The sequence below is a fragment of the Convolutriloba macropyga genome, chromosome 11 (assembly GCF_964194025.1).
Source record: "Convolutriloba macropyga chromosome 11, txConMacr16.3, whole genome shotgun sequence".
NCBI classification, from domain to species: Eukaryota; Metazoa; Xenacoelomorpha; order Acoela; family Convolutidae; genus Convolutriloba; species Convolutriloba macropyga.
Genome location: NC_134478.1, coordinates 9,385,102 through 9,409,131, shown reverse-complemented (window position 1 = coordinate 9,409,131; position 24,030 = coordinate 9,385,102). Strand labels below are relative to the sequence as shown.

Here is a 24,030-nt window from a genome sequence, read left to right as displayed (position 1 = left end):
CAAACGAAGGTTGTAGCAATTATATTAGTCCTGTCGGTCTTTTTTTTATGCGATTTTTCGCTTGACCAATTTTTCGTCTGACGCTTTTGACTTTTCGTCCTCAAAAACGGGATAAACAGGTAGCGCCCAGCGGGCATTATGTGCTCTTAAAGCCTTTCAGGTCTGTTTCAGCTCAAACTGTCTTGGAGACTTATACTTATACTTATGGTGTGAGGGGCGGTTCTTAGAGGTTGACACCCCCCCCTTTGTTGACCCCCCCCCCCCACCCCCACTATTGGCTCCACCCCCCCCCCCACCGCGCTTCTGCCCCCCCACCCAGTGCTAGCTACTGACCAAGCCAACCGCTCGCCGGTCGTTTGAGAGCAATTCGCCCGACGTTAGTCGGTTATGTTAATTCCTCTTGAATCTATCCTAACTTCCGTTTATCTTCACGTGAACAGAAGAGAAGGCGCAACAAGAATGGGCAATCGGGCAAATGAGGCAGAAATCCCAAACTAATTTTAATTAACCTCACTTGACTGTTTATCATACGTTTGAACTCTTCGGTCATGTCACGATATTATAACAATGTTAACAAATCGACCATTAAGATACCAATTAACCACCTCCCCCCCCCCATTTTCTTAAATCTAAATAATCAAGAATTTCTAACGAACTATACCAAATATGAACTACTGCTGTAATGTAAATCTTTTGTTAAAACTGAAACGGGTCTTTTAGAGCAAGCTAACATCACTTTTGTGGACTTAGTAACCCTAAAAGGAAATGGCCTTGGCGTTCTATATTTTAACAGAGGGGTGGGGACCGGGGAGGAGTATGGAAAATTTTTCTCAGGTTAAGAAAACAAAAACGTGGAAATTAGGAAGATTTTCTCTTTAAATTAAACTTTAACCAATTTGAAGTGAGTTTCTTAATGTTGGTCGATTTGTTAGCATTAAATGCGCCCACACAATCTAACTGCGACTACCTCTGTTCACCTGAAAGGATAGATTTAGGAGCAATTAAGTTCACAAATAGTCAATCGAATTGAAACAGTTGAAACTTAAACAATATTTATTTGCCGAGACTCGATCGAAACGACGTTCAATTTGTATTTCCATCCCGAATTAGATTCAAGATGATGTAACCTAATTGCATAAAGTATGTCCTAATTGCAAATAATGGCTAGCAAGATTTTGCAACGTTAGTTCTGCTTTTGAGGCTGCTGTGACTCTGTTAAAATTAATAACCGAACAAACGTTTTTGGCTGATCATAAAATTATTGGAAATGAACCGATTCAAATAATTCGCTAGGCGTTGAAATTATAAATATTACTGGATTGGAAAAATGAATATTTTCCAATAATAAAAAATAAAATAGAAAAAAATAAAAGCGTAAATAAAAAAATGAGCAATGAATTCGTCTCTTGCAGTGCATACAGAAACAAAATTGTAGATGAAAAAAAATAGAAACATTTTTGTAAACAGAAATGAAATAAGTAGGAAGACAATGGAAAAATAAAGGCGAGTAATTGGAAAAGAGAGATGAATGGAAACTATTCTGTTTCAGAGCTAGCCTCCCGTCTATCCGATAACACAGGTGAACAGAGGCCAATAAGCGGCCAAAAATCCAGATCAGAGTCATTCTTTTATCGCAATCTCCAAAACTATCAAGGCGTCCAGTCCGATCGGAGAAGCCATAGCCGAATAGCCGAAGATGAAAGTGATGGTACTGGTCAAACACCCGAGAGTCCAGATTGTCAGAGTAGAGATCGGAATTCTAGTTTGGCTGAGGCTAATTTGACATTCGTGCCTAACAGGATATTCCAACAGTTGTTCCAGCCTAACCAACAAGCATCATCATCTGTATCGTCCAGTGCTCGAAGACGCTCGATGAATAAGTAATCATATCTTGGAGAAACGATGTCTCAAAGACCAGTTTATCTGATAAATTATGCTTTAATTTATGTAAATAGTTAGAAAAGTTTGACGTTTTCGCCGGATTATACTCCGATTTTTGTCAAATCCAACACTGCACATTCCCCCTTGTTTCCTGAAAGGAAAGGGTTGCTTGCCGCCTTGAATTAAATAAAAGTACTTTTATGAGATGAATTAGTTTTGTAACAAGAGAATTTATTCGTTCAACAGACTAAACCTGGTTTATGCTTCCGTGTTTGGTGGTAAGATTCAAGAGGAATTATTGATAGATAGATAGAGTTGAGTATTGTTATGACGATGATGTGTTAACAGATTTATTCTATTTTGATACCTTTCTATTTAATTCAATTTCTTCAACTAGTTTGTCTAGCAAATAACGTATCAGAGGACTATTATCCCTTGTCTGAAAATTTAAATAGTATTGAGCAACCTATTGAAAGTTTGCCATCAGAGCAATTTCTAATTATGTTTAAATGCCACGTTTGTTGCAACTTAAAAAGAGCTTTTAATTGCTATCAAAGAAAGTCTGATATCAAAGACTTGACTCTCTTGCCTTTATTTTTTTTCATATGTCTTTTTAATCATATCGCTTAGATAATCTGTTCATTTGCTCTCCAGCAAAGTAGCAAATATTACAATTGAAAGAATTTGAATTCTATTTGGGCGCTGTCTTTTTACGACTCGAAGAGGAATACTGGTTTTCTTGGGGGTTTTTTTAAATCAAAACGGAATTACTATTTGTTAAGACAGAGTTTTGACCTAACAGCGAAAGTGAGTGAAATTGACATATGAAGTAATTTTTCTTAGCAAAAGAAAAATTTGATCGTGCGCTGCGTTCAGTGAATGACTTTTTGGCATATGAGAATGAAGCATATCGATAAACGTGTTTATCAGTTTCCATTAGGGTTGATTTTTTCTTGTAGTTTGGTTCTTGTAGAAATAACTTTTTGACGTTATTTTAATTAATTTAATTTTGAAATTAATCTCGCTAAGTTTTTGAGTGCGTAATAATGCGTTTAAAGCGCCAAGTGGTCACATATTTTTCTTCTTTCTTTCATAAATTTTTTGGGTTTTATTATATTTTTAGAGCTTTTGAGCGGACTTTTCTTTTCAAAAGAATCAGTGTGTATAACATCGCATTTTTCACAATTCATGTACTGAACACTTCTTTCCAACTGGATCACTTTTGTTTTATAAATTTGCATACGTACTGATTCGATGTTGGCAATATTTGTCTCTTTTTCCTTACCGTTTTTTGTTTTAGCACCACAAAGCATTTTGATTTGGTGTTGCTAATAGTTTTTTTGGCGTCAAGTTTTTGAAAATCAGTTAAAATCGGTTTCATAATAGCAATTTTATAACTTTTTCGTGAACAATTTTATGCAAATGTTGTTTTTTTATTGTTTGAAACACTTTTTAATTAGCCTCGAGGATGGCTCTGTAATTTTTCAAGACTTGAATGCTAGTTATTGAAATTATCATCTTTTTTTTTATTTTATAATTTCAAAATTACGATGTTAGTCTTCTTGTTTCTTTGTTTTTTGTTCACAGTGTTCAAAATCTGGCATGTATCATTGTAGAATTCTCCTATGACCTGTAGATCTATATGCTCTGCTTTTTTAGTTCTTTGAAATTTGATGGTTTTGGCCTTTTTAGATTTTTTTGTCCAATTTTTTTGGTTTTATTGATTTCTTGACGAATAATATAATATATCGCTGAGAATAGGCTGGAGTTATTTTTAAAAATGATGGCCGATTTCTTTTTTTTTGTTGATTTGTTGTGGAAGCTAGTTTTTGGTAGTTTTTTTTGTGCTGATGAGTCGTATTGTTTTCTTTGCTTTTTTCGTAATAAAATTAAATTTAATGAAAGTTTGAATTCATGTTGGATGTGGTTTTCCAACAAGAGAGAAGTATATCTAATTTTTGTCTTAATTGCTGTGAGGCGAATACTTTTGACTCCATCTTTTTAGTTTTCTTTAAGTTTCTACGGATATTATCTGGTTTTATGCTCTCACAGTGTCTTTTGGGCCAAGGAGTTAATTGTGGAGTTTGTAAATCCATTATCATGATTTGTTCAATGAAAATTATTAGTTCTGTCAGTTTTGTGAACCTATCAGTATTTGTCCATCCTAAGAAATTCGACCCTTTTCAATTTCGACAAATATGCTAATTTTTTGCGGTATCGAAATTTCTTTCACTGTAGGTTTTTGTCCACAATATGTCTGAAGATTTAAATCTGTGCGGCTCCTTTTATAAGGTTTCTGAACGATCACACAATCAAGTACCTGGTGAGGTAAAGAATGTTTTTAAGGCAAAAGATAATGATTTTGGCTGCGGTTACGGAGGTGGAATTCTTCTGGTTTTAATTATTTGAAAATCTTACACATTTTTATTATTTTTGAAGTGATGATTTTGGTCACCCAAGTGGAGCGAAAAAGGGAGTCTTTTGCGGCGTGATTTTTTCACTTTTTGTTAAAAGATGTTGTGTTTGAACAACAATAAGCTTTCTCTCTGGTGGTTTTTTTAATTCTAATGCGGCATTTTGTCATCGATTTTTATTGTTTTTTTGTTTTGGTTTTTTGATCGTTTTTTTAAAGTTATTTTCACAAACCATTCATAGTCCAATCTCATCCATTTTTTAGTCAATGAAAACTGGAATTGTTGGTCGAGACTTGCCTTATGTTTTTTAATTGCTCTCAGACGAAGTTTGTAGCAATTATATTAATCATTCTTTTAACATCAACTATTGAATTTTTAAAATAAATTTCCAGGTCTTTGGCTGGTGTTGCTTTTGATGCTTGTTCAAAATTTGAGATGCTACGCGTGCTATTTGGTGTAACAAATTGAGGGTAAAAAATGAACCAAAGGGCGCTGAATATAGTATCAATACTTAAAACCACTGTTAGGTGGAAAATATTAGTTCTGCTACTATCATTTGATATCCGTTATAGACCCGCGCCTCGTACACCGTTTGATCAGGTTACGCTCTAACCCCCCCCCCCCCCCCCCCCCCCCCCCAACCCACCCAACCGCCACGCGGGCTCTTGTACAGAAATTTTAATTGTTATGTGCGCGTAACTTATTTAGATTACTGATCTGGTCTATAACGTCTCTCCGACTGTCAAATAACGCCATAGTAGCAATTAGACCAATAATTTGCATATTAATTTTATAATCTGAGAGGTTCTGTCGCTTTTTAATCTTCACTTTTTTACACTTTTTGTTTGATATTATACTTTCTTTGATATAAATTAATTACTCAACGAATGCTCTCAGCTTAGTTCAGATCTCCCGTGCTTGACAGAGCAGCCACTTTTTGAGCTCCGATTATTAAAAGCTGTTGAAAAAAATCTTTGTTTTGTTGTCTCTCAGCTGGCGGTGCGTTCGTTTTGTTTTTCACATGTTTAAAGACCTAACGTGTAAAGATAACGAGCTCAATCATTTTCGTCTTTGTATGCAAACTAATTATGTGAAATTATTAATTTGGCTCTCAAACGTTGACTGATTTGTGTTTGAGTATCTTACAATGCCTGTAAGCTATTTAAGTTGTACAGATTACGCCTTTCATGATAAGAACTTTTTTCATTTCTCAAGCGCATTTCTATGCGAAAGTCTGCGTAGCATCAAAAATGGTCATACTAAAGTTTTCTATCTACCAGTTACGTTATCTCGATTTGGTATTAATGTTTATACTGCTAGGCTCGTAAAAAATCATTCACAAAGAGATTAGAATTATAATTACGTTTATTATCTTTTAATGAGAACAGTTGTGAAAAGTTGCAGTACAAAATGAATCCAAGGCTGTTTATTTTGGAAAACAGTTTATTTTCAGAGACTATTTTGCCTCAAAATGAAACGAAACATTCAAACTTTTTCCCAAATTCAACCGTTAGTCAATTAAGTTCGACTACAAGTACTAGCAAGGATTCAACCAGCGAAATAAACTTCAGAAAAGGCGGGAAAATTGATGACAAGATGTCGGTTTTTACTCCTAGAAATACGTCGGCTTCCGAGGCTCTGGAGTTGTATCTGAACTCGCATTTTTCATCAGCTCCAGTCGCAAGAAATACAAAAACACCGACGGAACATTCTAGAAGTGCGAGTTGGATTCAATGCCAGCAGAATTACACAACCGAGAACTCAAAAGAGGCGAATTATGGATACAGTACAGCAAAAATTCTAGAAAGATCTGAAGATATTTCAGGTCTGAGAAACCCCACATCGGCCAGAACAAACGTTTCGTCGTTTACCGCAAACGATATGGCTCAAACTAGCACACCCAGAGGGTCAAATTCTCATTATGCAAGCAATATTTCGCCGCTTGCGACTGTTGTTGGGGCGTACTCAAACCCAAACGCTCATTCGTCCAGAAGTCAACAAATTTCACAGGCTCTGCCGAACAGATCTAGTGATTCAGAACATGCAATGAGTTCTTCCGCATCTCAGCTTCTGAGTACTTTGGACAAATTACGAGATAAGTTAAAACAGCCTCAAACTTCGGTGCAGAACCCATTAGCTAATTATCAAAGTCTGCCGCCGACTTTTGCTTATTTGATGTCTGAACAACCCCAGTCGGTTTATCAAACGACCGCAAATGACGCCAAAGTGTTTAATCGCCAAAATGGTTTGTCCGCCCATTCGAATCTAAGCAATTCACAAGGAAGTAGAGCGGTCAACAACGTCTTTCAGAAATCGGATCCGAGATTTTTTACCGCAAGCGGAAATCCAAGACTAGACAATGTATCAAAATCAAAAGGTGGTTTCTCGCCTATGGATTTCGCGAAATTGGCCGAGGAACCTATTAGCGCTGCTGGACTCGCTATTCGTCCTAGGATCGAAAGACCTCCAAAACTAACTCAAAATGGCAACAGGAAAACTTCGAGAAGCTTCGAGGTGTCTGACAAGTTGAAAAAAGGCGGAAACTTACGTCGAAGTAGAAGTTTGAACGCTGCTTCGAAGCGATCCGTTGAAAAGGAAGTAATAACAGCTCCTGAAAATGTGAATTGGGAAACAAATTTAGATCCCGACCTAGTTGAAAATAACGCAATTGTAACTCCTCGAAATGAAGCCGGCGTGAGAACTGAAAGTAACCGTGGTGCTCTTAAAACCGGTCAAGATCAGTTATCTTATCTGTTCACAACAACTCATAAAACCGTTCCGAGTCAGCAGCAAGACTTTGCTGACGTTTCAATTGCTAGTTTAAATTGCTCTACTTGTGTTCCGAAACCTTTGAAGCGAAGATCAGCATCGTTAGATAGAGCTCTTCCGAAAAACCAAGTTGCAACTACTGCACCGCCCAATATAAATAAGCCAATTTCACATCCGATTCAAGGCCGAAAATTGACCAATGTGTATAAAGGTGTAAATTTCAAAAGTTCAACATCTTTAGCGAAAAACTCAATTCATCAAAAAGGAAAACCTCCGAAACTAGCAGGTGTTGTAAACATCCCGCCTTTAAATTATGACGAGACCGCAAACATCATGAAGGAATTTCCGTCTTTTAAACCTCTACCGAACGATTTTGGATCACAAAGCTGTCAGGACCTATTTGTCAGCTCATCAGCGAGCAAAGAATTGGAATCGAAACAAGAATCACACAAACAACATTTTAGCAGCCATTCAAAATCAAATTCTAATTTAACAAGAGAACCTGAGCCACTTTTATACAAGGAGTCGTACAATGCGAACCAGGTTCTAAATTCTAATTCTGGCTTTGTAGCTGTTGCGTCTGAACCGAAATTTGAAACATTTAGAAATAAAAAATTGGAGGTTTGTAAAGAACCAGCTGTTGACCAAAATTTTGATCAAAACGCAAGATCTGAGCAGGTGAAAGCCATAGTTATGACCGATGTGCAGAATGATATTGTACCAATGTTATCGCTACCAATGGAGAAGAAGACATCAGTAAAGCAGCTTCCATCTAATGAGAGTTATGTTAGTGCGTTTGAACACGTGCCTTTAAGATGCAGTACACCACGCAGTCTAATTCCCAGCTCAAGACCTCTTTCTGATAGTTCCCAGGGCGTCACTACATCAAATGAGCGGCGTCCGGTGACGTCACTGCAACCCAATACGTCATCACAGAAACAATTTCCTTCATCGAAAGCACCAATTTCGTCATCACAACAACAAATTACGTCATCGCAGTCGCCTGTTTTGTCAACACATCATCAAATTACGTCATCGCAGCTGAATGCTGCTACGTCATCACAACTGAGAATGAAACATTCACAGCCGTCCTTAGGAATGTCAGACTTTGAGTCATACAAGCTACTGGCAATGTCTGGAGGCGACAACTGGAAAGACATCAATTTCCCATCTCCTTTAGCTGGTTCGTTTTGAAGTTCACATTTGCGGTCCTAAATATTTTTGACTGCACATTTTCCATTTTGCTTGTGCTAAAAACAGCCATAGTTGGCAGGTGGCTGCGAATTTCCTTTTTAATTGCTCTCAATCGAAATTTGTAGCAATTATATTTGTCCTGCTGGTCTTTTTCAAATGCAATCTTTAGTCTGTAGTTTTTTCGTCTGACAAAAAAGGGGTTCATAATTTTTTTGGGAAACAGGATAAGCTGGTAATGTCCCAGGATATTGAGTCACTGAGAAGTTCTCTTAGAGACTCCCTTACGCCTTGCGCCTTACTCCCTTAACCATGCCCCTTAACCACCTCTCTCAACCCTTGTCCCCTGTAATCCCGCTTTCTCGACCTACCTACCTCTCAGCTCAGACCGCCCCGCACGCTCATAGCCACCCACCTCAATTAAGCTTAGCTAGTTTCCGTAATCAACAGATAGAAACTGACGAAGTCAACCACTCGCTAGTTGTTTAAAAGCAGCTTACACGAGCTAGGAGGATCAATTTTTGGTTGCCATGCTATAGGAGAGGGGATTAAAAACATAATAGATGCACTGGAAACTAAACACAATTTTAGCAAGCATATCTTCGCAGGTTAGTTGGATTTGAAACGAAAGCAATTTAAAACCAGAGAAATTTAAAAGTTGAATTTTTGCCACTTCCTGAGAACTTTGAAAGAAATTACTTTTTTAGAAAATTGGAATGTGCAGTGTTAATGAAAATAAATTAAAAAGTCCAATCTATATAGAATGAAAAGCTTTTGCTAAGATTGTCTCACATTTTGCGTTTTCTTCAACCAAATAAGCAATTTCATTACCGTTTCTACCTACTTTTGTCTTGTTCAGCTCACTGAGCAACAATTTTCGGCCTTACGGAAGTGAAAGTTTCAGAAAATATGCTATTTTTAAAAATTTTAAAATTCGTTATAATCTTGTGAAAAAATATCTACATGATCCTTGTAATGGCAACGGAGTTGCTGGTAGCTTGGCAGTTAGTTATTAACAAATTTCGATTCCCGTGCATCTCTTTGGGGCTAAAATATCTAAAAAAGAACATTTTTTACCGCTGACATAGTTTTTCTTGGCCCGTTCTTGGTTTATCCAGCGATGTTTTTTGTTCCGACCCCACTTGTGGGGGGGGAGGAACTATATACTCAAATGGGTTTTTGTTCAGTCAATTTTGGCCGATCGATATATTCGTCGTAGGAAATGTGAGTGGTATCATTAAAAAGCTGGTCCAGCGTAGAATACAAAATTAAAAAATTTTTTTGATTTTCGTTTTTTCCGAGGAGTTATCGTGGATCGAAGTTTTGTGTGAACACGCGATATTTGTTCAGTTTTAGTGTAATTTTTCTCCAAATTAAAATATTTTCTACAAAAATAGTATTTCAAAATTAAATTCCACACCAAAAAATGAACTATCTTTTTTGTTCCTAATAGACTAAAGGCGATAAAAAAGACTAGTTCTGGTCTCATTGTGAACTCACTATCAAAAAAAATCGAATTCTACTTGAGAGCTCTTTTTTTTAGAAAACTTTTCTCTTTTTTTTGCTTTTTTAAGTCACCTAGAGAAAAATAACTCTTTGTATCAAGGTTCTATTAATGACAAACCTCCTTTACAGTCAAATTAAGCCCAATGAACAAAAAACCTCGTTTTCAAGGAATTGCTCATGTTTTTTTTGGCTTCGATTCTGAGTTTTCGTAATTTTAAATGAAATTTTGAAATTCTTTTTGAGGTTGTACTATTTTTTTGGAGTTCTATGGCATGGATTCATTGACTAACAGTGCAATATGTTCCATAATGAGCATCAAGTGAACATATCTAGTACTTTGAGGGGACAGCTAATGGCTGTTAAGACTTAAAAAATAGTTTTTCGATATTTTTTTAACATTGAAGAATAAAACTTTTTATCGTGAGCTGTAAGTCAGTCCAAGAGTGACAGCACCCTCTTCCTTCCTACCGCAACCAAATTGAATCTGGTTAACGGTTTTGTCTTCTAATTATTGGTTATATGACTTCAATGACACAAGATTTCAATATTTCTTTATTATTGGTTACTTTTTAACTCTTATCACATTATCCAAACATTATACTCATTATCCAAATATTATTTTAATCACATTGGCTTCAAGAGGACGTTCAGTGGACCACAGATAAAGTTTTCAGAGAAAAGCTAATGGTTTAATTGGCTTCGACACTTTCTTCTCGCACTTTTTTTTTACCGAATTTTGGTTTTTGCCTGTTTTTGTTATTTTTTTCACAGTCATAAGACTTATCGTGATGTCATGTTATTATCTATGCGTAACAAAAATCCTTTTTCTCCCATCGGGTTATATCTGAGCATAGATATTGAGCTCCGTTGAAAGATTTTGAGTTTAATGGCTGTTAAGAGTTAAAAACAATTTTTCGATTTTTTTTTTAATATTAACCAATCCTTAACTTTTTTTCTTGAACTGTTGGTCAATGTCAGTACTAGTGGAATCGTTTTTCGTTCTTTTGCAGCCAAATTTAATCTATTAAGCGGTTTTATCTGCTACCTATTAGTTTTAAAACTTCAATGCCACGCGATTTCATAATTTTTTTAAATTTTTGCGTACTTTTATTTTTGGATCCTTTTAAAATCTTATCACATCATCCTATTGCTGATGATCACCATTGTTTTACGGATAAAGTTCAACGGATCATAGATGAAGTTTTCAGAGAAGAGCTTATGATTTGAATTGCTTAGACATATTCTTCTGGCACTTTTCTACTGAATTTTTGATTTTTGCCGTTGAAGGCGTTGATAAGTGTTTTCTCGAAAATTTCTTTGTTCTAATGTATTTGTTTATGTTTGTTGATTTTTTGAAAAAATCTCATTGCTCTTAAAAATTAATTGAAAATAAATAATATTAATTGAAATAATAATTAATTGAGCATTGAATGAATAAGGTTGTCCGAAGCATTCAGTTTATAGCGAATAGTCTGAAAGTTTATAATAATCTTATTGAAGTTTTTTTTAAACTTTTCAGTTTTTGTTCTTTTCGTCAAATTTTAACTTATTTTCATCCATGAGAGGTCCCATCCAATTTCTTGTATTTCAAGAGATAACATACCTTTTGATATTATTTGTCACAATGTTTGATTTGTTATATGTGTTTTTTGGACGATATGCGTTTTTCTGAACGTTTATTGACTGACCAATTTTTGTGTTTCTTTTTCTCTTCGTTCCGAACAATCGCGTAATAACAGATCCCAATGGTTTTCAAATGTGAGTTTTAATCCTTCAGCTGAATCAGCAGAATCCAACAATTGAATTAAAAATACATAATACTCAGATGATAGCTATTGACTTTAATGGTAGCAATAGTTTGTGTTTTCGCAAATAGTTTGTAATTTTTCGAGTTTCTCTTTAGTTCGCTTCTATGGCTTAGTCTAACCAAAGACAGGTTCTGTCGGTTTTGTTATGAGTTTTTAGTAATTTATTAAGTTTTATTTAGTTAAAAGCTAATGATTTTTAAGATTTTTGAAATTTTGTGTAAAAAATGTTGATTAATTTTTTAGGTTTCGCCTCACTGTTCGTTCTTTTTGTCGACTTGTTACCCGATCTCATTAAGAAAGATGTACATATACTGTATTGTTAGAAAAAAGTAAACTTGTGTAGTTAAGGTTTTACCTGACTGCACTTTGATGTTGGTACTAGGTGCTTTTAAATTTAGATATTCCGTTTTTGCCGTGAAATTTTTGTTTGTGCTAATTTTGTTTTTTTTGTTTTTTTTTGTCTCTTAGTCTCTTTAATGTCAGATCACGTTGGCGCTGTAATGAGGCATGGCATTATGTAATTCAATTAGTAGATAAGCTGTGTAACGTTTGCTTTAAACTCAAACATCTATTTTTGTTATCTCTTCATTTGGTTGACAATTTAGTCAAAAATGTAGATGAGCTCTGGTCGGAACGCACATTAACGAGTCGCCTTGTTTGCACATTAACGAGCCGTTTTCAGAGAAAAGCTAATGGTTTAATTGGCTTCGACACTTTCTTCTCGCACTTTTTTTTACCGAATTTTGGTTTTTGCCTGTTTTTGTTATTTTTTTCACAGTCATAAGACTTATCGTGATGTCATGTTATTATCTATGCGTAACAAAAATCCTTTTTCTCCCATCGGGTTATATCTGAGAATAGATATTGAGCTCCGTTGAAAGATTTTGAGTTTAATGGCTGTTAAGAGTTAAAAACAATTTTTCGAATTTTTTTTTTAATATTAACCAATCCTAAACTTTTTTTCTTGAACTGTTGGTCAATGTCAGTACTAGTGGAATCGTTTTTCGTTCTTTTGCAGCTAAATTTAATCTATTTAGCGGTTTTATCTGCTACCTATTAGTTTTAAAACTTCAATGCCACGCGATTTCATATATTTTTTTAATTTTTGCGTACTTTTATTTTTGGATCCTTTTAAAATCTTATCACATCATCCTATTGCTGATGATCACCATTGTTTTACGGATAAAGTTCAACGGATCATAGATAAAGTTTTCAGAGAAGAGCTTATGATTTGAATTGCTTCGACATATTCTTCTGGCACTTTTCTACTGAATTTTTGATTTTTGCCGTTGAAGGCGTTGATAAGTGTTTTCTCGAAAATTTCTTTGTTCTAATGTATTTGTTTATGTTTGTTGATTTTTTGAAAAAATCTCATTGGTCTTAAAAATTAATTGAAAATAAATAATATTAATTGAAATAATAATTAATTGAGCATTGAATGAATGAGGTTGTCCGAAGCATTCAGTTTATAGCGAATAGTCTGAAAGTTTATAATAATCTTATTGAAGTTTTTTCAAACTTTTCAGTTTTTGTTCTTTTCGTCAAATTTTAACTTATTTTCATCCATGAGAGGTCCCATCCAATTTCTTGTATTTCAAGAGATAACATACCTTTTGATATTATTTGTCACAATGTTTGATTTGTTATATGTGTTTTTTGGACGATATGCGTTTTTCTGAACGTTTATTGACTGACCAATTTTTGTGTTTCTTTTTCTCTTCGTTCCGAACAATCGCGTAATAACAGATCCCAATGGTTTTCAAATGTGAGTTTTAATCCTTCAGCTGAATCAGCAGAATCCAACAATTGAATTAAAAATACATAATACTCAGATGATAGCTATTGACTTTAATGGTAGCAATAGTTTGTGTTTTCGCAAATAGTTTGTAATTTTTCGAGTTTCTCTTTAGTTCGCTTCTATGGCTTAGTCTAACCAAAGACAGGTTCTGTCGGTTTTGTTATGAGTTTTTAGTAATTTATTAAGTTTTATTTAGTTAAAAGCTAATGATTTTTAAGATTTTTGAAATTTTGTGTAAAAAATGTTGATTAATTTTTTAGGTTTCGCCTCACTGTTCGTTCTTTTTGTCGACTTGTTACCCGATCTCATTAAGAAAGATGTACATCTACTGTATTGTTAGAAAAAAGTAAACTTGTGTAGTTAAGGTTTTACCTGACTGCACTTTGATGTTGGTACTAGGTGCTTTTAAATTTAGATATTCCGTTTTTGCCGTGAAATTTTTGTTTGTGCTAATTTTGTTTTTTGTTTTTTTTGTCTCTTAGTCTCTTTAATGTCAGATCACGTTGGCGCTGTAATGAGGCATGGCATTATGTAATTCAATTAGTAGATAAGCTGTGTAACGTTTGCTTTAAACTCAAACATCTATTTTTGTTATCTCTTCATTTGGTTGACAATTTAGTCAAAAATGTAGATGAGCTCTGGTCGGAACGCACATTAACGAGCCGCCTTGTTTGCCTATAATGGCCAAAGAAATAGTTAACTGTTAGGATTCGTATATATGCAGTTTCGTGTCTCTGGTAGCTGGTAATCATTTCATCAGAAATTTTTTTGAATTGTTATAACCTTTTTTTTATTTCTGTCCCGCTTCACTTGCATTAAGCAAATCCTGTTTGGAGCTGTAAATTTTGCGTTAACTCTAATGGGCAAACCTGGCAATTTTATTTTTTAAGTATTTCAAACGAAGCTTGTAGCAATTATATTTGTCCAGAAAGTCTTTTTGAAAACAATTTTTTGTACTACCGATTTTTCGTCTGATTTTTGTTCCGACCCCACTTGGGGGAGGTACTATATACTCAAATGGGTTTTTTTTATTCAGTCAATTTTGGCCGATCGATATATTCATCGTAGAAAATTGTGAGTGGTATCATTAAAAAGCTCGTCCAGCGTAGAATTCGAAACTAAAAAGATTCTTTTGAATTTCCTTTTTTTTTCGAGGAGTTATCGAGGATTGAAGTTTTGTGTGAACATTTGATTTTTTGTTCACTTAGTTTAATTTATGTGTAATTCTTCAAATTCAGATAATTTTTATATAAATTGTTGATTCAGATTGATACATTTATTACGCCACAAAAAGAATCAATATTGAGTTCCTAATAGACGAAAGGCGATAAAAAAGGCTAGTTCTGGTCTCATAGGGAAGTTACTATCAAAAAAAATTATCGAATTCTATTTGAGAGCTTTTTTTTAAAAAAAATCGATAATTTCTTATGTCCCAAGGTTCCGTTAATGATAAAGCTGATTCATAGACTAATGAGGCCCAATGAACAAAGAATTTGTTTTCAAAGAATCGCTCGTATTTTTTTGGCTACGACTAGTGACTTTTTAATGAAATTTTGATTTTTGTTTGAGGCTGTACTAATTTTTTGGAGATATATGGCATAAACTTGTTGCCTAAAAGTGCAATAGTTTTAAGTGCAATTAAGAGAACCTATCTAGAGCTTTGAGTGGACAGCTAATGGCTGTTAAGGCTTTAAAACTGATTTTTCGAGAAATTTTTTACTATTAACCAATCATAAACTATTTTCGTGAATTGTTAGTCAACTTCAGTAATGACACGACCACCTTACTTTCTACTGCAACCAAATTTAATCTGATTAGCGGTTTTATCTTCTCATTATTTGTTATATGACTTCAATGATACAAAATTTCGAAATTCAAAAAAAAAATGTTGGATTTTTTTTGTTTTGTCCCTTTAGAAATCTTACCACATTCTCCTGATATTAATATCTCCCATTGGCTTAGAGAATTTTTTCAATGGATCTGGGACAAAGTTTTCAGAGAAAAGCTTATGGTTTAAATGGCTTCGACACTTTCTTCGCGCACTTTTCCACTGATTGTTTTCTTTTTGCCCGTATTTGTTGTTGTTTCCATAGTCATAAGGCTTATTGTGATGTCTTATCGATTACCTATGCATGAAAAATATCCTTTTTGTCCAATCGAGGGACAACTGAACGTATTTTTTAGCTTCCATTGAAGTAACGACCGGACATTTCTTTTCTATTTCAATCAATATTAGTCTAGTTAGCGGTTTTTTTGTTCTAACTATTGGTGTTATGATTTCGAGTTTTCATAACTTTTTTTGGATCTCTTTTTCTTATTTCTGGTTCCTTTTGGAATATTAACACATTATCCTAAGATTGATAGTTTCATGGGCTTAGAGATGACGACGTTCAGTGGATCATACAAAAAGTTTTCAGAGAAAAGCTTATGGTTTAAAGTGCGTCGACACTCCTCGCGCACTTTTCTAACCAATTTTTTGGATTTTCCTGTGTTTTTTTGTTGTTTTCATAGTCAATAATTTGTTGTAATGTCTTATTTATACGTTATGAATGCCAAACATCCGATCTTTTCGTTTTCTCACCGAGGCATAACTTAGCGTATTTATTAGCTCCCGTTGAAGGCTATTGATTTTAATGGCATTGTTACTACGGTTTTTCTCAAAAGAATTTCGTTGTTTTAATGTGTTTGTTCATGTTTGTTGATTTATTGCAGTCAAATTGTTCGAGAAGAATCCCATTGCTGTTAGAACTAAATTGAAATTGGAAAAGTTTTAACTGAAAAGTTCATTTTTTAATGGCTTCGACACTTTCCTCGCTCAATTTTTTTTTGAATTTGCTGTGTTAGCCTGTTTTTTATTCTTTAGGTAGCCGTAAAATGCTGACCGGTCTCATAAGCGTGTAAGTGAGGATTTATTGGATAATGTTACCCGATGAGGACTGTTTATGGCGATTAGTCTTCAAGTTTATAATATTATACATAGTTGAGATTTTAAGGATTTTTCAATTTTTTCAGTTTTTGTTGTTTTCCATTAACTTGTAACGTGTCCTCATCATTGAGAGGTCCCATGTTTTTTTGAAAAATTAACATGTTTACTGATATTATGACGTAACTAATGTTTTGCTTGTTAGACAATGTGTTTTCATAAAAAGTTATGTGAGTGGTGTATTTGTGTTTCGTTTTCTCTTCCTTTAGCACAATCGCGTAATAACAGATCCTAATGATTTTCAAATGTGGCCCAATTGAACTTATTTATTCACTCAGTATATATTTAGCTGAATTAGTATAAATGGAAACTGAAATAAAAATACATAATATTCAGATAATGGCTAATGATTTTAATGGCTTCACTGATTTGTGTTTTCGCAATGTTTGTAATTTTTCTGCATCTATAGTCGGTTCCTATGGCTTAGTCTAATCGATGACAGTTCCTACTGGTTTCATCATGATTCTTTAGTAAATTCATTGAGGATTAATTTGTTGAAAGCTGTTGATTTTTGAGACTTGAAATTATTCGGTTTAAAAAATGTTGATTGATTTTTGAATTTCGCCTAATTATTTTTTTTTGTAGATTTGTTGCCTAGTCTCATTAAGAAAAAAATCGCATCTGCTGTGTAGTTAGGAAAAATTAAATTCGTGTAGTTAGGAGGATTTTGTCTAATTGTAATGTGACGTTGTTACTAGGTGCTTTTAAAATTAGATATTGAATTTTTGACGTGAAACTTTTGTTTTTGCTTTTTTGTAGTTGTTGTTTTTTTCTCGTAGTCTTTTCGATGCAGATATCGTTGTAATGAGGCATGGTATTATTTAATTCAATTATTAGTTTGGTTGTGTAACGGTTTTTTTGAACTCAACTATCTACTTTTGATTATCGCTTAGTCAAAAATGTAAGTCAAAAGACAGTTAATTCAAAAATGTAGATGAGCGCGGGTCGGAACATCATGTGCGAACGCACATTAACGATCCTCCTTGTTTTTTGTCTGACAATTTGACTTTTGCCCTCAAAATTGGTATGATTCAAGGCATTAAGTTGCTAATCAGTTGTCAGAGCCTTTTGCCTAATACATTAAGTATGTGATTCCCTGAAATTGGTTAGGATAAATAAATTCATGATAATGCGAAGGGTGGTTCTTAAACTCCTCCCCCGAACACAAACACACTCCACCCCAACCCCCACACTTCCACCCCTTATTGTCTCTTGAAGTCCAAGCGGTGTAAAGTCCGGTGAAAGATAACTTTTATATGGTTTGGAATACCCCCCAATTCTCCCTTTTTGCCCCGCCAACCAACCCACATTCTTGCCCCCCGCCCCAACCTCGGCCGTGGAATAGAAGATAAACATAGCTTCCTAAGCATAAGGTAGCGAAAGCCAAACCGGTCTCTTGTCAGTCCTTTGAGAGTATTTTTAAGGAGTGGGTGGATATTTGTCGGCACTTGCGTTCGAAGCAATGAATGTAACCTTCGAGCATTCGAAGGTTAAAAGATAAATAATGAGCAGACAATTTCCAGCTGACTAAGTCATCGACAAAATACGCATTCAAGCGAATTCAAAATGAAGTTTGGCGATTAGTTGATGATCTTTAACAAGTACTGAATGATTTTATCAAGTACGTAATGATTAAGTGGAGTGGCGGAGCACTTCTGTTAAGTGATCTGCTTGCCTCTAAGTGTACGGTTCACCGAAAATGCCGAGGAGGTATAAGTTCATCTGTAGAGAGCATTTTTAGTAACCCCTCAAATTTTTGACACGCCCTTTTTGCATCCCTGAGCTTGAGCTAGTTACAATAAAAAATTGTTGCTCTTGTGTGCATGCTAGCTTACAAGTTTCTCATTTTCAGAATTCCGTCTGTCTTCCTGACTAAGTCAACTTAATGTGTGCAAGATTTTGTCTTGATTTGAAGACCAGTAAATGATTCAATAATCAGTATATTATTCGATAAATAATAGTGGCATTCCTTCTGGTGGTTGTATTTTCTGGTGGTGGAAGATAACAGACATTTTTTTACCGTGATCAGGTAAATGGCTTTGTGATGAAAACAGTGTGTTCGTTGAAAATTATGGCTTGAAATCGGTTTCGTATAAATCCTTTAGTAAATGAAAATGTTTGTTTTTGTGATTTGTTTAATTGCTCGCAAACAACGTTTGTAGCAAATATGTGGGTGATGTGTCTTTTTATGCAATTTTTTGCTTGATCTTAGCCTAATCCAGATACTAAAAAATCCAACCCCTCACCAGTCGTCTGAAACTAGTTCGTTTGATGTCACTCGGTTTTGTTCAAAATCCTTGAAAGATTTTAGATCTGGGATTTTGGGATTTTTTGTGTTTTTTTTTCGCCAGAGCATCTGCTGGAGATTTAAAAAATAAATTAGACAAATTATCAGTCGTTGTGTATCTGAAACAAAGTGTAAAGAAGGAAAAATGCGCTGATGTGGGCTTTACGCGAAAATATTGAATTCGGCTGTGTGACTGGTGAGGTGTACCGTCACTTCTCAGATCTTTCGGTTCCCTCGCGTGAAGAGATCTTCAAAAAAGTTATATATATATATATATATATATATATATATATATTATATTCTAATTTATATATATTATATATATATATATAAATATATAAGATGTATATATATTATATATATATATATATATATATATATATATATATATGATATAATATATATAAATATATATGATATAATATATATAAATTATAATATTATATATCTGTTCACGCTTTTTTCGACTTTTCATGTCAGTGAGAAGTCAAATTAGAGGGCTGATTTTGGTCACTCTGAAGTACTAAACAAAGCGAACAGTCGAGTAGGTTTAAGGCGTGACTTTTTTCTAACGACCTTTTAAGTGGAGTCAGAAATTGGCGTTTTAACAAATTTTCGGTTTTTGAGAGGGAGTTTTTTTTCACGTGCGTCATTTTGACTCCTGTTTACAGAGTTCCTTTTTCTTGAGTGCTTTTAGTATGATACATATGTGTTTTAATTGCGACTAGCTGAAATTGCTAGAATTTCATCAAGGGGCAGCTGAAACTTTTTATGACTTGAACACTTGTCAAAAAACTTTAAAGAATAGTTGATTTTGCCCACTTTCAAAAATTATTCCTGTTGTCTCATCTCTAAATATCATTAAATGAACCTAATTAATGGTCCGATTTAATAAATGATTAGTTTTCTTCATGACTTTGACACTACTTTTTCTCAAAAATCATGAGTTAGTTTTTGAGTTTTTGTTGTATTTTGGTAATTTTTGTTGTCTTATCGTTTATTCTCATTAATAACAGGCCTCATAGGTTTCTAATAGGAGTTATTTCAGTTGATCAGTTGGTTTTTGTTCAAAGCTGATGCCTTCTATGACTTTGACATCAATTGTGTTCACAAAATAGTATAGATTTTGAGTTTTGCGAATTTTTGTTGTTAACTTTATTATCTTATATCTTTGCCTCATTACTGACTGTTTTCACTGGTTTCTAAGAACATTTTTTTGGTTTTTGTTTAAAATCTTTGCAATGCATAGCTATTACGTCCTTTCACTTATACTCTGCCCGTTTTTAAAAAACTAATTGTGGTTTTTGAGTTTTGCAATCATTTATTGAACTTATTGCTGTCTTATCACTTAAATTCATTAATGTCAGGTTTCATCGGGTGATAATGAGAAACAGGGGAATTTAGTTAGTTTCATGAGTTCTTAGAAGTTGTTTTTTCATATTGACCATGTCTTTAAAAAATAGATCTGATTTTTTTAGTCTTGCTTGTTTTTTGTTGTTGTGGTGAAATTGCTTAATCTCAATGGTATCAAACTAATTGTTCTCATTGGACATCTAACACGGCATTTTTTTGGCAGGTCAAAGCTAAATCAATTCTTTGCATTGTAATTCAGGACTTGTCCTGCTGTCTTTTTTTTAATTCCCATTACCCTTTGATCACGTTTTTCGTTTTACATAGGTCACGATTTTCACCTTTGACTTTTACTTATTTCACTCACTTTTTCAACTGAATGGGTTTTAATTTTTTTTTTGCGTATTCAATTACGCAATGTGGTGAATGCTGTCAAAGTCAAAAGGTCAAAATCAAAAGAGACGGGATAAACCGATAAAGCCCGGTCATTAAGTCATTGCGAATTAGGCTACCAATGTTCATTAGAGTGTTTGCTAGCTGACATTGGTATTAAGCTTATAAACTTTCAGTTTAGAAGCTGAATTAAGTTTAGTTTTATAGTCCAACAGAAACTACACGCCAAATTATAACAGTTTTTGACACTGAAAAATAAACATTGAAAGTTGGTCATTTTATCTCTTTTTTTCCTGTTTCAGTCCCGATGTGCATCAAGCGCGTCAACGACGGCCGTTTTCCGGCAATCTGCTTAGGGAATGCGTTATACTTTTTTGAGAAATATTTTGAACTCTTACCTCAATTTCAGAGCAGTTGAATATTCATCAGATTCTGATTTATCAATTTCGCAGCAATACAGTTATACAGAATTATAACGATCTCATGATGACTTACAAAAATAGCAGCTTCATATCAGGTTTCTGTGAATCCTTATAAACGGTTTTTTTATTCGATATAGAGCAGTTGTGCAAATGCTCGACTAATTCTGGAATTTTTTTTGATTAGACAAGATTTGTTAAGATCCTATTCGATAAGCGCTCTGATCGGTACAAGAACATAGACAACTAAATTCCCTTATTAGTAGTATTGACATTCTTTTGGTTGGACTTTTAAAAACATATTCTTTTAGCCATCAGTGTTTTCAATCAATGGGTTTTTAGAAAATGCTGATCGACTGATACCACCTCTCTCACTGCTTGGTGAAAATGGTCAACAGCCTATAGATTCCCTAAAGAACCTTGTTCGTGACATGACAGAAGTGACCTCTAGAACCAACAGACTAGCTGATGCATCTTCCCTCAACACGTCGAACAGTACCCTCGGACATCGAGACGAAAGGTCAACAGTGGGTGAAGATAGCATCATCACTAAATCCACCTTAGATGCTCTCAAGTTGGTGGAACGGGGCTCGGACGAACTTCAGAGTAATATTAGAAGCCACTTAGACTCAATGAAAATGATTAATAGCTCCACTGCAAACGCCATATCGTTTAGTTAGCTAGTTGCCGAAATTTTGTAAATTACTTTTCAAGCCTGTTTCTAGTACTTAATTGGATAAATATTTAATTATTGTGCCCTGTATTTTTTTGAACATTTAGTGCTGTTCAAAAATTTAGCTGTTGTGATCTTTTGCACTCAAAAACGACATCTTTTTTCCAATTGATGTCCTGCAAACTGTGTAATAACTATGGCAGCTTGGAAATTGTTATCAGATTGGTTTTTGTTCTCTTCAGTTTTTTGAAAATTTTCAAAAAATCTTCAGTTTTTTGAAAATTTTCAACTTTAATAAAGCTTTTCCACAATGCTGAATTTTCTACTAATGGTACTGCTGAAACTATTTCCCTGTCATTCAGACTGAATAAATGAAACTTGTTTCCTCTTAAATGCCTTCTCGAACACAGGTAGGAAAATACTTAAACTTATTGGGCATTTTAAAAAAACCTTTGCTGATAGTGTGCGTAGTAACTGCTTTGAAGCAGTAGTCTGATAATTTGGTCTGGCTATTAATAGCCGCAGAGTGATAGATGGGGCTATTATTGGCCTTTTTGGTTTTTCCACAATTCAAAAGAATTATTAGGACGCCGTCTTCTTTTTAAAAGAGCTGTTCCATATTTTCATGATTTTTGAAGTCAAATTGAAGTGATTTTGGTCACACCGAAACAGTAAGTGAAGCGACAAAGCGAGTGAAAGATGGGGCTATTATTGGCCTTTTTGGTTTTTCTATAGTTCAATAGAATTATTAGGATGCCGTCTTCTTTTTAAAGATCTGTTCCATATTTTCATGATTTTTGAAGTCAAATAGAAGTGATTTTGGTCATACCGAGGCAGTAAGTGAACCGACAAAGCGAGTGGTTTTGTGGCGTGAATTTTCACTACAATTTCAAAGTAGTGTAAGAAATTTCGTTTTGTCATGTTATTTTTGTTTCGCATGCGGCAAATAAGTCAATGATTTTGACTTTGATTTTTGCTATCTTTTTCATTGACGGTGCTTTAAGAGTGGTTTTCATAATGGATCTGTCGTCCATTGAAAATTTTTTCTTTCTTTTAATTAAGTCAATGAAAATTCTTTGAACTGTGTCAAGACTTGTCGCGATATGATTTTTACAATTCAATGAATTTGAATTGTTTTGGTGCGCTTTTTTTGGTGCGAAGATCTGTTGAGACATTTTCATTATTTTTTTAAGTCAAACTAAGTGATTGTTTTTGTCACGCCAAACATGATGTGGTGCAAAAAAGCGGGTGATTTTGCGGCGCGATATTTTTTTGCTCAAACTTGTAAGTTGAGCGTGTTTGCACCAAAAATTGGCTTTCTTGCTAGTGTTTTTTGTTCGATTCTTTTTTAAATTGATTTGTAAATGGTTTGGCCAATCCAGTCATAGTCCATTCTAGATTTATTTTGTTTCAAAAATGACAATTATTTGAATTGTAGGCCACGACTTTTCCTGCTATGTTTTTTTATTTCGTCAATATATATGTGACGTCTGTATGACGTCCCAATTACTTCAAGTTTGCATATTGTTCTATCGTTCGTTCAATTTGAACTAAATATCATGCGTGACGTCATTTTTCAGTCTTAATGGATCGAATTTTTTTGTTCATTTGCGTGATTTACTTTTGTGTCCCACGTGACTTACCTCACTCGCAAAACTAATTTCCTTGATCAAAAACTGACTTTTCGTTACTCCAATTCGAGAAAAAGGTCATGTGAGTGTGTGTGTGTGTGTGTGTGTGTGTCACTCTAATTGAAGTTTATTTCAGCGCATCTAACAGAAACTGCAATAAACTATTCAGTTTGTTAGTCAAAATAATACGTATCAGCTTTTAATGAAAAGACGAATTTTGTGACTGGTTTTTTTGAGACTACTGATCTACGAAGATATCGCGGCTATTTTCTGGAAATCTGCAAATTAAGTTGTTGGGTCGAGTATTGTGAGCATTTTCCGAAATTTGCATGATTTTTTATTTAGGTTTTTAAGGTGCATTCTAGCCATTGCATTGGTGTTTTCATCTATGCGAAAGCTTCGGATGAGCTAGTAAATTAGCCTCCAGAGAATCAACAAAATGTATGGTTGCTAGAAGAGTCAAAAAGGTAAACTTTAAAAATCTTGTAGCTTAAAATTTTCTAGCTGTATTTTTATTCCTAGTCCGTTTTGTTTTCAGTAAACGGGAGTGTTCATACATTTCGATAATGTCAAATAACTGATTTTATTTGAACGGATTTTTTCGAAGATGCTCAGTTCTTGCTCCTCGCAAGCGAAAGCACAATGGCGCTTCTTAAATTTGAGCTTCATTTTTACTGCAAAAACAGTTGCAGAAAGTGAAATGTTTTTGCAAATCTCTTGTCAAGCTGGGTATTCAGAAAGTTGATCTGGAAATCGGATGCCGCTTTCATTTCTGGTCGTTTTCATGCATGTATAACTTAAGAAAGCTTTCAGAACGTTTGCTTTTAAGCTAAATTTTTGAATCAAGCAAGGGTTTTCAAAAATCGAGGCGGCGAAAACTGACTTTCTAACAAAGTTTGACGGAAAGCTGGTTATCTGGCAAGATAC

General features: G+C 34.3%; 2 protein-coding genes across 3 annotated transcripts in view; both read left to right on the top strand.

Annotated features, from left to right (window-relative positions):
* LOC142349582 (uncharacterized) overlaps positions 1 to 2,277 on the top strand; it is a 140,591-nt gene extending 138,314 nt beyond the window's left edge. For both annotated transcript variants that reach the window (XM_075401244.1, XM_075401243.1), the window contains one exon: positions 1,550 to 2,277. In XM_075401244.1, coding sequence (XP_075257359.1) covers positions 1,550 to 1,884 — 335 coding nt within the window. In that variant the 3' untranslated portion in view covers positions 1,885 to 2,277. The remainder of the gene's footprint in view (positions 1 to 1,549) is intronic.
* Positions 2,278 to 5,643: 3,366 nt separating this feature from the next.
* LOC142349245 (uncharacterized) lies at positions 5,644 to 21,562 on the top strand. Its single transcript, XM_075400680.1, has 2 exons — positions 5,644 to 8,247; positions 21,142 to 21,562. The coding sequence occupies exons 1-2, from the start codon at positions 5,706 to 5,708 to the stop codon at positions 21,477 to 21,479; spliced, it is 2,880 nt and encodes a 959-aa protein (XP_075256795.1). The 5' UTR covers positions 5,644 to 5,705; the 3' UTR covers positions 21,480 to 21,562.
* Positions 21,563 to 24,030: the final 2,468 nt, after the last annotated feature.

Coding starts and splice junctions, on each gene's coding strand:
- LOC142349245 (XM_075400680.1), top strand. CDS start 5,706: ATGAATCCAAGGCTGTTTATTTTGGAAAACAGTTTATTTTCAGAGACT. Junction 8,248..21,141: donor TTTCCCATCTCCTTTAGCTG/GTTCGTTTTGAA, acceptor ATGGGTTTTTAG/AAAATGCTGATCGACTGATA.